Here is a 12,561-nt window from a genome sequence, read left to right on the forward strand (position 1 = left end):
GGATTAAAAATATGGCATTTTGTAGCCTTTTGTCTGCAAAATTTGTCTAATTTAAAGGAATAGTTCACTTTAAAATTAAAATTTTCATTTATCATTTACTCATCCTCATGTTGTTCTATCTGATGAACACAAAAGAATATACTCCGAGAAATGACGGCAAACACACAGGAGACAGCGACCATTGACTTCCATAGTAGGAAAAAATATTTTGGAAGTATTGTGATAAATGATGAAGATATTTTGATAAATGATGGTAAGCACACAGTTGGCGGTAAATTCCATCATATTTTTTAAATTCCTACTATGGAAGTCTATGCTCACTCTCTGATGCGCGTTTACCATCATTTCTCAAAATATCTTCTTTCGTGTTCATCAGAAAAAAGAAATTCATACAGATTTACAACAACATGAGGATGAGTAAATGATGACAGAATTTTCATTTTAAAGTGAACTATCCCTTTAATGTCGCATTTTGTCCTTTTCAAATTATTGATGATGATTTATTGTTTAGGATGCACGCATTTGCTTTAAAGACAGCCCTCGTGCATGAATCCATATATTTGTGCAGAATCTATATATTATACTAGGATGACAATGTTTCAAAGAGCATCCTTTGTATTTTAAGGGAAGCAAGAAAATTTTATATATATCATTTTGTTTTTTCTCCAAATCCTAAAAAATTTTGCATTTATGCATGGGCGTGGAAGAAAACACAAAAGTCTAGAATCTAAGAAATCACATGAATTAGGACATTAAAAAGCCTCCATCAAAGCCATTGTATAATGCAGTTTAAAAAACTGCGCTAAAATTTTATGAAAAGAGCAAAAGAGAGAGAGAGATTGAGAGATCAAGAGAGAGACAGGCGGAGAGATGTACATGGGAGGGAAGAGACAGGGAGGAGAAAAGTAAAAGCCAAAGGAATCTGAAAATCACAATCGGCACTAGGATTGTAAACTTGTAAGTATTATAAAAATTCTTTCTTTTGAGAATATTACATTAATGTTATCCTAAAACATCTACTTGTGTTTAGTCATTGGTTACAAACTGAAGAAATGGCTTCAAATGGGTACATACCAGCTATATATGTTTCTGTGTGTCTCAGTGCACTGCATTAGCAGTGCAAACGGTTGTAGGTTTGAACCCAGGTAACAAACATAAATGAATAGTCTGTAATGCACAGTAAGTCACTTTGGATGAAAATGTCTGCCAAATGCATAAATGTAAATGAACATGTTGATTGATATTACTGGAGAAAAAAATTATCTGTAAAATATTTTTATGTGCATATTTTGTGTTGATGCAACTCTGTTGTTTACAGTTAAACCGAGTTATTCTTTTGAATGTGCATTAGATCTCTCTGGCAAATCTATAGTCTGAAAAAGTGTGCAGTACTTATGCATTCACATAAGAGTGTGTATATGTGTAAATGTATGTGTGTGTGAGTTGGTGAGTCCGGGACGGGAGGAAAAGCACATTCTTTAGTGTGAGCTCATGTCTTGGATGCAGAAAAATACACGCTCAGAGGAAAACAGTCTGTGAGAGAGAAAGAAAAAGACAAAAGCTGGATGCATAAACAGCTGTAAATGATATCTTTAATGAGAGAATGAGAACAAAAAACTTGTGCTCTGTGACTTCAATAAATGAGAATCTGGATGAGTCAGAGACACATGGAAATCTGCATCAGTTTCAACCATCTGCAAGTCTCCTCTCTGATACACATTTTAAGATACATTTGTTTTATCTAACTGTTGTGAGGATGTCTAGAAATGGATAAATGTGTGGGAGCGTGCTAAGCATCATCTTAGGTAACCAGGTAGACTGGTGGCTAAACCAGCTAAAGACCACCAGCAAGCCATCTTTGGCTGGTTTATGACTGAAATATATACTGAGGTTATTAACTTGTTTCTTATTGCTTTGTCCAGCCCCTGAGCTGTGATTGGACCCTGGTAAGCCCCTGAAACATGGGCATCTGGCCAGTTCCTGTTCTGCTTTGCTGCTGTTTCTTTGGTAACTCCAGCATTCAAAACAACTAAACACATACTAATTCATTTAATTCATATAAAAAAAAGATTCCTTTATATTGCATATTTAACAAAACTATTCTGCTTTTTCCACAGTTCTAGTTCCTGTTTGGGCACAGCAAACTGGTAATTCACAATAGTCTGGCTTAATGATTGTAAAACTAAACTCACCTTAAGGATTATTAGGAACACCATACTGTGTTTGACCCCCTTTCGCCTTCAGAACTGCCTTAATTCTACGTGGCATTGATTCAACAAGGTGCTGAAGGCTTTCTTTAGAAATGTTGGCCAATGTTGATAGGATAGCATCTTGCAGTTGATGGAGATTTGTGGGATCCACATCCAGGGCACGAAGCTCCAGTTCCACCACATCCCAAAGATGCTCTATTGGGTTGAGATCTGGTGACTGTGGGGGCCATTTTAGTACAGTGAACTCATTGTCATGTTCAAGAAACCAATTTGAAATTATTTGAGCTTTGTGACATGGTGCATTATCCTGCTGGAAGTAGCCTTTAGAGGATGGGTACATGGTGGTCATAAAGGGATGGACATGGTTAGAAACAATGCTCAGGTAGGCAGTGGCATTTAAACGATGCCCAATTAGCACTAAGGGGCTTAAAGTGTGCCAAGAAAACATCCCCCACACATGACACCATTGCATTAATGAGAAATTGAACAGGTGTTCCTAATAATCCTTTAGGTGAGTGTATATGTGGCACTGTCTGTAAAATCCACTCTAAAGTATCATTAATCTAATAATGAACTAATGAGCATCAAAGTTTATTTTCAATCATTGATTTTCCTTTCATTTTAATCTTTGACATGACCTACTCAATCAAAATGAAACACATCGAGGTTGTAGAATTTATTAACAGAATGTAAATCACAAGAAAGTGGCATTAGCTGAGTTTTCACAGGCAGACTGAGTCACTTAATGATGCATTTTTCAAAAATGGCAGGTGATTTGTTACATTTCTACTTTTGTTGTTTTGATAATTGTTTTGTATCTTGCAAAAGATAGCCTTCCATATTCTCAATTATCCTTATTGAGCCAATTCACCCCATGTGGCAAGGCAACAAGTTGTTTCTCTTTTTCCCACCAGAAATAGAGGACTTTGAAAGCACTTTCCCACCATCCGGTGAGTTTGTACAGTATATATGAGAAAGTGCACCACTGTATGTGTGAGAAGATGGTGAGACAATAACAATACTGTCTTTGAGCAGAATGCAGAGAGGAAACATACCCCTGTACCAGGATGTACTCAGTTCATCGACCTACAAAGAAATGCATCCATTCACTCTGTCTCTACAGGTGACTAACACATACTGTAAATATGATAAAATCACTTAAACACACACACATCACACAAAGCTACACTCTTAGAAAGGATGTGTTAATTTTTTACACATCATTGTGTGGTAAGCTTTTAACACATTATGTGTAAATTTAACACATAATGTGTCATTTTGTGTTGATTTTGTGTTAAAATATAACACATTTTGTGTTAAAAGTAACACAAAATGTATTGTTTCAATAACAACACAGAGATGGGTGAATTCTGGGACAACGCAGTTAGTATGTTGTCCCAGAATTAACACTAATGTGTTGTTTTTAACACATTCGTTCTAAGAGTGTACTGCCTTTATAAAATCTCTGTGAAAATCAATTCTTATTTTTAAAGAAGTTTTTCCTGGCCAAATAAATGTTTAAATTAAATGATATGTGTGCTACAGTCTCCCAAGGGTCTATGTGATTAACAAGGAAATCTGTGTGAGGACCGTATGTCGACAAGATGAGCTCATGATGGGTGAGACATTCAGTTGTTCTTCTCGCATGTCTTACTACTTAATTGTCTAAAACCTTATTATTTTTATACACATCATTATACATTTTGATTTATGCATAATTTACCTTTACATAACATTCTCTTTGATCCAAGGGCTGTTTTTGTTATAATACCTTTAAAGGGGACATATCATGAAAATTTGACTTTTTCCATGTTTAAGTGCTATAATTGGGTCCCCAGTGCTTTTAACAACTTAGAAAATGTGAAAAAGATCAACCCAGTAACTTAGTTTTGGTAAGCCATCCTCTGCAAGCATGTAAAAAATAGGTAACTGAAATTTGGTTCACCTTGTGATGTCAGAAGGGGATAATACTGCCCCTTAATCTGCACTAACCAACCACGACACTGCCATTTAGTGCAGAGATCAACTAATTTGCATTTTAAAGGACACACCTACAAAGTGGCAATTTTAACATGTTATAATACATTATCTATATGGTATTTTAAGATGGAACTTTATGTATTCTGGGGACACCAAATATTTATTTAAAATCTTTAAAAAGTCTTGTTAAATGTCCCCTTTAATTCTTTTAAATGACCTCTGTTATGATTGGCTAACCTCAACATACGTCACACTGTGATATATCAGAGTGTAAATATTTCCGGTCAGAGGTTAACATGCTTGTGGTTTTGATGTTATTGCCATGATGATTTCCGAATTACTCATAGCAGCGTAGCTTCCATAAGTGGACTGTTGACTAGGATGGGATATTTATAGGAACATCAAAAATTCTGTATTCTGTGATATGCCACAAACTATGCAGGACATCCATTCATGCCAGCTGTGAGCCAGGACCTATCACACAACATAACCCACCTGACCTAATGATGCTTTTGTTCCCCCAACCAGCATAAAGAAGTCAAAGCAGTTAAAATCAGGAATGAGAAAATCAAAGAGAAGAATTTATTTCCATTGTTTTTTATCAAATGTTCAGGAGCCAAGCTCATATCTGTGTTTCCTTGTAGTTATGTAGTGCATCTCCCTTTTAAAGGTGCAGTGAGTAAATTTTAGCGGCATCTAGTGGTGAGGTTGCGAATTGCAACCAACAGCTCAGTCCACTGCTCACCCCTCACTTTTGAAACATATAGAGAGGTTACGGTAGCCGCCACCAGACAAACGTCATCGTCGGAGACAACTTAGTAAAAAAATGTTGTCCGTTAAGGGCTTTTGTAAAAACATGGCAGCCCAAAATGGCGACTTTCATGTAAGGGGACCCTCTGTATATGTAGATAAAAACGTCTCCTTCTAAGGTAATAAAAACATAACGGTTCATTATGAAAGGTCTTTATACACCCCTGATCATATAGTTTTGAATATTATTTAGCATTTCTGTCAAGAGATCCTTTTAAAAATTACACACTGCACCTTTAAATCCATTTATAAAACCGTTAGTTCCAATAGCTGTGTTTTGTTTATAATAGATTACAGATGACCGCTGCACCCAACAATTATGTGTATCACTGCCCTTAGCAACGTAAATATAAAACACTCTGCTGCTGTTCACAGCATGGTTCACAGTCAGTCATGGACTATTTGCTTTTATTGATTTTACTTATTTTTTAGTGATACATATTTTTTAGCTCTAATATTTGTATTGTGTATCCGTTTTATAAAAGAAATAAGGTAATGTAGGGAAGGGAAGGTAGTTGCCTTAGCCATTACTTATTTCTACAGTAGCACAGCCGTAGCTTGCTTACATAAAACAATTAAACTTATTGAACCCTGAAATGATTGTGTCTCTTTCTTTGCTCTTTTTCAGCTGAACTTTGTCGAGAGAAATCTGGGTGGCCGAAACGGCAAACAAGATCAACAAATAGACGCTGTCGCCGTAGCAACCCAAAAACATGGGCAAACAAGGGTTAATGTTAGGCGGATTACGCAGAGGGCGGGAGACTGAAAGAAGGAGCGAGTTCTTGTTCAAACAAATAAAGCTATACATCTGAATTATAAATCTCAAACTATAAGCCTATCAAAACTGTCGTTCAGTGACGTCATAATTATTACTTTGGATGAATGTCTAAGTGTTTTAATCATGCTATTTTAACAGGGTTGTAATTTACACAAGGGATGACAATGCATACTGTCTATGCTGATGGGAAAAGTAACCTAATGTAGTCACAATTATTTTATATTCCTTTAGTAGGCTATACAGCACACATCACTGTACGTAATAAAAATAATAATAATATAATGCATACAATATATATTTTTCAAAATATCTGTATTTTACAAATAATATTAAATGTTATTATTCTAAGAGGCACAAGTCATTATTGCAAGATTTACGGGTGCACTTGTCATGTTTATGTTTTGTATGTTGTAATGTCCATAAACATTATACAGTTCTTCAGTCCTTACAATCTGCAGTAGGTCATGACTCATGTTTCATAAAATAACAGATTGCTAAAAGCAAGAATGATCAATGAGATTTTACATAAGCTACAGTTAATTGCATAAACAGGAACAAATAAACGAGCTGAATCACAACATACCCACACAACACTTTTTAATACCTTTAGCACAAAAAAAACGTATTTACGTGTAGTGTCATGACATGAAATGATAAATAGACATTTTACACGCCGTTGTTTACACAGATCTATTCAATGATTAAACACAAGAGGGCGTCCTAACATGATAAAAGACTTGATGTATACACAAAAATGCACAATACTAAATTTTAAGCAAAATATAAATATATAATTAAATAAAAATGTTTTATAGATAATATTTAGTTGTTAAATCACTATTTTGTAAATACAACTGTGGTCATTATTTTTTTTTTACAAATTACAGTATCAAATACAATACTCACTGTGCAAGTTTCTTTTATGTATATATATATATTTTGTCAAAACATGTTTATTATTATGTTATCATGTTATTATTGTCCTACTTAGTTATGAAGGCTTAAAGGTGCAGTGTGTAAATGTAGCAAATTGCAACCCAAGGCTCAGTCCACTGCTCTTCCCTCGCTTTTAAAAAGCAATGAGAAACTACAGTAGCCACCACCAGAAAAAATATGTCATCGACAGAGACAATTTAGTAAAAAAGTTTGTCCTTTAAGGGCAACATGGCGGCACAAAATGGCAACTTCCACGTAAGGGGACCCTCTGTGTATGTAGATAAAACGTCTCATTCTAGGGTAATAAAACATAATGGTTAATTATTAAAATGTCTTTACACACCCCTTATAATATAGTTTTGTATATTATTTAGCATTCCTGTCAAGAGATCCTTTTACAAATTACACACTGCACCTTTGAATCAAAACAAACCAACTGCAGTTTGATTGATATTAATTTGAATGCACAATCAAAAAACGAGTTATCAGGGTGAATGTTTGTTATGGATGGAAATAACTGAAATTGTCTAATAATGATAAGAAAACATCATCCAAAATAGATGAATGACAATGATAAAATGCATAAATTGACATGCTTTTGATAGGCTTTTGCTTGCAGAAGTGCACGCAGAAATTTAATTCTTGTAATCTGTCAAATTACAGTCTGAAACTGTTCATCTGACAGTGAACAAAAAATAATAAAGCAATGGAGACTTATAAAAGACCCTCCTCATCCAGGGTCTGAGTAAACAGATCCCCCAACACAGTTCCATCTGTGAGAGATTTGTGACTGCTGAAATCATTGTCAATATGCACAAGTTGCCTATTTTAAATAAAGTAATCCAAAGTAAATTGTATGTTTTGATGTGGGCTATTTACACAGTTAACTTTTCTCTGACCATTTACACTTTCTGCTCATTTAAAAATAATTAACATGAAATACATAAATTTTTCGTAATGAATATCCTGTTTTGCCTGAAATGTACATCATATATGAAAAATGGGCTTGTTTTTGTGTGAATATTCAAAAATCTTGTCCTAATTTATCCAAATTCATTCATCAAATATATTACAATGTTATACAGAGTGAACACCTTAAATTTTACCTATAAGTTTTTTAAATCATGCTTTCACTTTGTGGTTGTTTTTCAAAATTGCTGTATAGCCTATTTGTTTTTGTCTGATCATTTCCTGTTTAGTTAATAATTATGATTTTTTTTATATTGCATAAATGTAAAAAAGTTGATTAAAGTGTAATGCTTTATTTCCCCATTTATAATAATGGCATAATTTAAATAAATGACAACAATTAAAGTGGTTTGGACCACTAAGAAAACAAATACGTTTTTCTTAAAATCTTTGCTGCCTTACAGTTTTTGTTGAATCAACTCAGATTTACAAGTAATGTCAACTTACTATTATTTATCTTGACAAGATATTGCTAAAAAGTCAACTTCATTTTTTAAGTTATAACAACTCATTTGTAGTTATAACAACTCATATATAAATAATAGTAAGTTGAAATGACTTGTAAGTCTGAGTTGATTCAACAAAAAAATTGAGGCAGCAAATAATTTTTTTACATTGTAGCCTAATCTTTATTTGTACTACATTATGTATATATTTAGTACTTTTTTACTACTGACCCATAATCTCGTAATGTTCAATTCCAGAAGTCCTAAAAACTCTTAAATCATAAAAAGTCTGAGGCTAATTTAATTGGATTAAAATAATATAGCAGGTTATGCTCTGGACTAACAGATGTGGTTTTGTCCAACACCATAAGCTGAGACCCATATCCAGCCCATGAATTTGTTTTTTAAAGACGCTGGCCGAGGCCACATTTATGTGCTCTCAAGAAGTCTCAAGACCACAAGATCCAGCTCCAGTTACAAATTAACTGGTGGTTTGTAATACTATTACTGAACACACTGTTTAATAGTTAATTTCAATTGGAGTGGTTTAATAATCAGCACTTTAAAACCACATATATGTTGACCACTAATCTGAATACTGGCGGGCAACACTGTGAGATATGGTGGTTCCCCGTGTCGAATGGTTATGGGTATTTTTTATGACAGAGGTGGGAAATATTATTAATCATAAAACATCTTTTTTCACTTTCTAGAAACTTTCAAATCAGCTCATACTCTCATCAAACCGCATGCACCTGGTAGTCCAGAATGTGTTTATGAATTACTTATTGAAAACAGCTTTATCACATAATAACATGTCAATGTATAGCTTTTATTTTACTTTGAGTGAACATATCACATTAATGCTATATACAGTATAATATCATCTCAGATTATTACAGTACAGTACTCAAATTCAAGTCAAAAGATTCAAGTCTCAGGTCAACAGCACCATTTACACACATTTATATCTCAGTGTTCAGTCATTTGAGAATCTCATATTTGTGGTCAAAGCCCAAGAAGTGTAAAACAGTCCCGCAGATCCTCCGTCTCACAGGGCTATAGTAAAAAAAAGAAGATATGTAAATCAGCACAGGAAATATAGGTTTTGATGTCATCTTCAGACGGTTTACAGTTAAAGAATGCTACTATAATAAGAACCTGAAGGATCCGATTCAGTTTTCGAACAAGTCTGACAGAGTTTTCCTGAAGGCCATCCCAGGCTTTAAAACGTCTCTCTCTCCGTGCAACAAATGTTTGCCAGCAGTAGAAAAAGTCTTAGAAAAACACACAACCACAATCACGTCACATATATCTCATGATCACATATAGCCTATCATATAATCTCTGTCCTCCTTTACCTTTATAAGTCATCACAGAGATCTGCACTCCTGCCCTCTTTAGGTTTCGCAGTCCTTCCCTCTCTTGGCTGTCCTCTTCATCGCAGAAATACAGGCGTGACACAAAGATTCTCAGTCGCAGGTTGGGCGTCTGCGACAGGAAGTGGGCAAGTTGCCGGGAACATTTAACGCAGGGCGACCAGGAGCAGAACCAGGTCACTGAGTAACACATCCTCGCACCGTCCACACTTGAACCACACAGTCCTGGACACAGCACCCCCAAATGGCGCAGGAAAAGCAGCTCTACATGAGATGTGGAAAAGAACAGGAGAATCAAAAAGATGATAGCACAGGGTGAGATGGAGATTATCAACCCAAACATAAACATCATTGTGATTTTTCTGTTTATCTGTCGACTCTCTATCTTTACCTCTACATGGCAGCCAGAACGATTGCGCAGGTGTCCAAAGTCAAAAGATTGGGAGTCAGGGCCAATACGTCTTTTCACCACAAAACAAAGGTAAGTCTCGTGTCTCCCACGGGCCCAGCGCACATTTTTATAATGGAAGGTAAATTTCTTCTGCGTCAGGAGCACACTGTAGCACAACATTCATACTTTGTTATTCAATTTCATAATAATGTACAATGGCACAAGAATGTTTTTGCAGAGTAGTACAAAATATGAAATTAGGCATTTGTTTTTAGATGTATGTAGTTTATATTGTTTTAGGAAATAATTATTTTTTTTATTTTGGACAATATCTGAAAGAAATAATTTCAGTTACTCGGATGGGACACCACTTGAAAGGAACTGACTTTGAATTACCACTTCAAATCCAACTGAGAACATTGGATAAAAAGTAATTTTGGCAAAATAAAATAGAAAGTTATAAAATAAATCAAATTGTTTCTAAAAAAAAATATTATTTGTTGCCAGATGCAGATCTTAATAAGATTGTTAATATATATTAAAATATAAACATTTTGGATGACTATCCAAAAGTGTCCATGCCACTGTGTTTTTAGAGTCACATTTGTTTATGATAATCGACATAGATGTAATATAGAACAAAAGCAATAATAATATTGATAACATGAATACACATATTGGCAAAATACATGATTTTAGTAATAATTGTAATTGTAATATATTCTGTACACAAAAAAAAAACAGAATAAATCTTAAGCGTCTTTGTTCCTCTATATCTACTTGTACAGTATGACTGAAACAACCCTTAGTCATCAGTGATTGGTTGACTTGGTTTCTAAACCTTGCTCATTTCACAACAAAGATTACGCATACCCACAAACACTCACAACCATTCATACTAATATCTATCAGTTTCAATTTTCATTTTCTGAAACCAGAAAAAAACTACATGCAGGTTAATGCATTTTTAAAATGCACGTCATTAAAGTGCATGAACTAAATGACATAAATGCATTAATGCATTGCCAATCACTAATCATAAATAATATGGCCATAAATATAGCTGCCTTTGCATATGCACGGTCCAGACAAAAAAAAACCCACCCCTAGTCTCTCACTATCACTTGTTTTGTTTTCACTTACCTGTCCAGCTTGCTGATCATTCCGAAAGACGAAACTCGCAAACTCATTCAGTCATATGAAAGTGGCTGAGAGTTTAAAAATGGGTCGAGGAAGAGGGAGGTATAGAAAACGTATGACATGCTCGTATAACTGAGAGAAAGAGGGTCCCTGATTGGGTGAGAAATGTTTTCAAACGTATTTGGGAGGGCACAGGTGCATTTAAACTGAGCCACGGCTGAATGATCTGTATAATAAGCACGTGATATCGAAATCACAGAGAAAGTGGAGAAAGTGTTATATACATATAAAAGAGAGGGGTTGGTTCTATAATGTCTTATACTTTTTACTCAATAATCTTTAGACAAAAGAAATGAAAAATGTACATTTATGCATTTTTATTTAGTAACTGTTAATTATTGTTTATTCAATAGCACTTGCTGAGCGGTTGACGTGCTTCGCAACCATTTTACTCTAGAATGTGCGTCAGAAAATGCTGCCAACAGCGAAACCAAAGTGAATTGGAAATTTCCAAATCTCTTGCACCCAGTCAGGGAACCTCCACTTCATTTTTCCCACACAATCTTAAAAAACAACCAAACACTCTTATATAGCTTATACCCTTGCTCAGATTTTCTCCATCCTCACCCTTTCCACTCATTTAGTTTTTCCCACAGGGATCCAAAAAGCTGCTTTTTACTACAGGAGGTTTCCAAAATCCTCCGAAGCTCTGACACCTCCACCGAGGGTTTTTCCAAAAAGGCAATTAACCCTCACGTGCAATGTGCACGCACACCAAAACACACAGGTAGCGTGAGGGCCCGGTGCCAAATGCAAGCCCAGCTAATCCGCGTGCTCACGATAGGAGAGGGTAATCCCTTCACACACACACACACACATGCACGCACGCACACTTATTAATTTGTGGTCGTCTGCAACTGTCTTTTACTTTTCCTTGTTACTTTTAAGTTGGCATCCTGTGCGTGTTTGTCTGTCTCCAGTCACCCTGTCATGCCCTCTGTGGCCAGGGAAATCACCGCTCCCCAATGAGCTCCTTCTTGTGTGTATGTGTCTGAATTCGAACATCTGGAAGAGATCTGTCTGCTCCCATGATTTACCTTCCGACCACAAGTCTTTCTGAGGTCTTACCACAGCGCACAATGTGTGTATAACATGGGAAAACAAGAGAAAGGATGTAGGAAAGAATACAGGTCATGCTTCTGTTACAGCTAATACTGCTTGTATTATCACACAATATGCCTCAAAAAGATATGCAAGTAAGAACGTTTTTGCATATTCGCACCAACATATCGGTGAAGACGAAGAGAGTGACACTAGCACTTATGTCTGACTGCAGCTACAGGTGACCCAAGGCCCACTTTTCAAAAAGTCTCACTTAGGCCGTAGTCGACCACTACATTGTATCAAAAGGCACAACACGAACAAATCATTACAGGAAACGTCAAGTCATATTTTCCGAAAACCCACCCTCGCACACAGACACACACACACAAACACAAGATCGTGCAGACGAACTCAACCA

General features: G+C 35.5%; 2 protein-coding genes across 2 annotated transcripts; one reads left to right on the forward strand and one right to left on the reverse strand.

The window, feature by feature from the left end:
• Positions 1 to 823: 823 nt before the first annotated feature.
• mfap5 (microfibril associated protein 5) lies at positions 824 to 6,129 on the forward strand. Its single transcript, XM_055211942.2, has 7 exons — positions 824 to 957; positions 1,923 to 2,007; positions 2,118 to 2,147; positions 3,125 to 3,160; positions 3,246 to 3,333; positions 3,756 to 3,829; positions 5,629 to 6,129. The coding sequence occupies exons 2-7, from the start codon at positions 1,962 to 1,964 to the stop codon at positions 5,730 to 5,732; spliced, it is 378 nt and encodes a 125-aa protein (XP_055067917.1). The 5' UTR covers positions 824 to 957; positions 1,923 to 1,961; the 3' UTR covers positions 5,733 to 6,129.
• A 2,644-nt stretch (positions 6,130 to 8,773) lies between these two features.
• Positions 8,774 to 10,200, reverse strand: aicda (activation-induced cytidine deaminase). The gene is made up of 4 exons (XM_055209804.2): positions 9,900 to 10,200; positions 9,491 to 9,770; positions 9,291 to 9,406; positions 8,774 to 9,188 (listed from the first exon to the last, which is right to left on the reverse strand). Exons 1-4 carry the CDS (start codon positions 10,077 to 10,079, stop codon positions 9,138 to 9,140), a joined length of 627 nt encoding a protein of 208 aa, XP_055065779.1. The 5' UTR covers positions 10,080 to 10,200; the 3' UTR covers positions 8,774 to 9,137.
• Positions 10,201 to 12,561: the final 2,361 nt, after the last annotated feature.

This window comes from Misgurnus anguillicaudatus, chromosome 10 (genome assembly GCF_027580225.2).
Source record: "Misgurnus anguillicaudatus chromosome 10, ASM2758022v2, whole genome shotgun sequence".
Classification (NCBI taxonomy): Eukaryota; Metazoa; Chordata; class Actinopteri; order Cypriniformes; family Cobitidae; genus Misgurnus; species Misgurnus anguillicaudatus.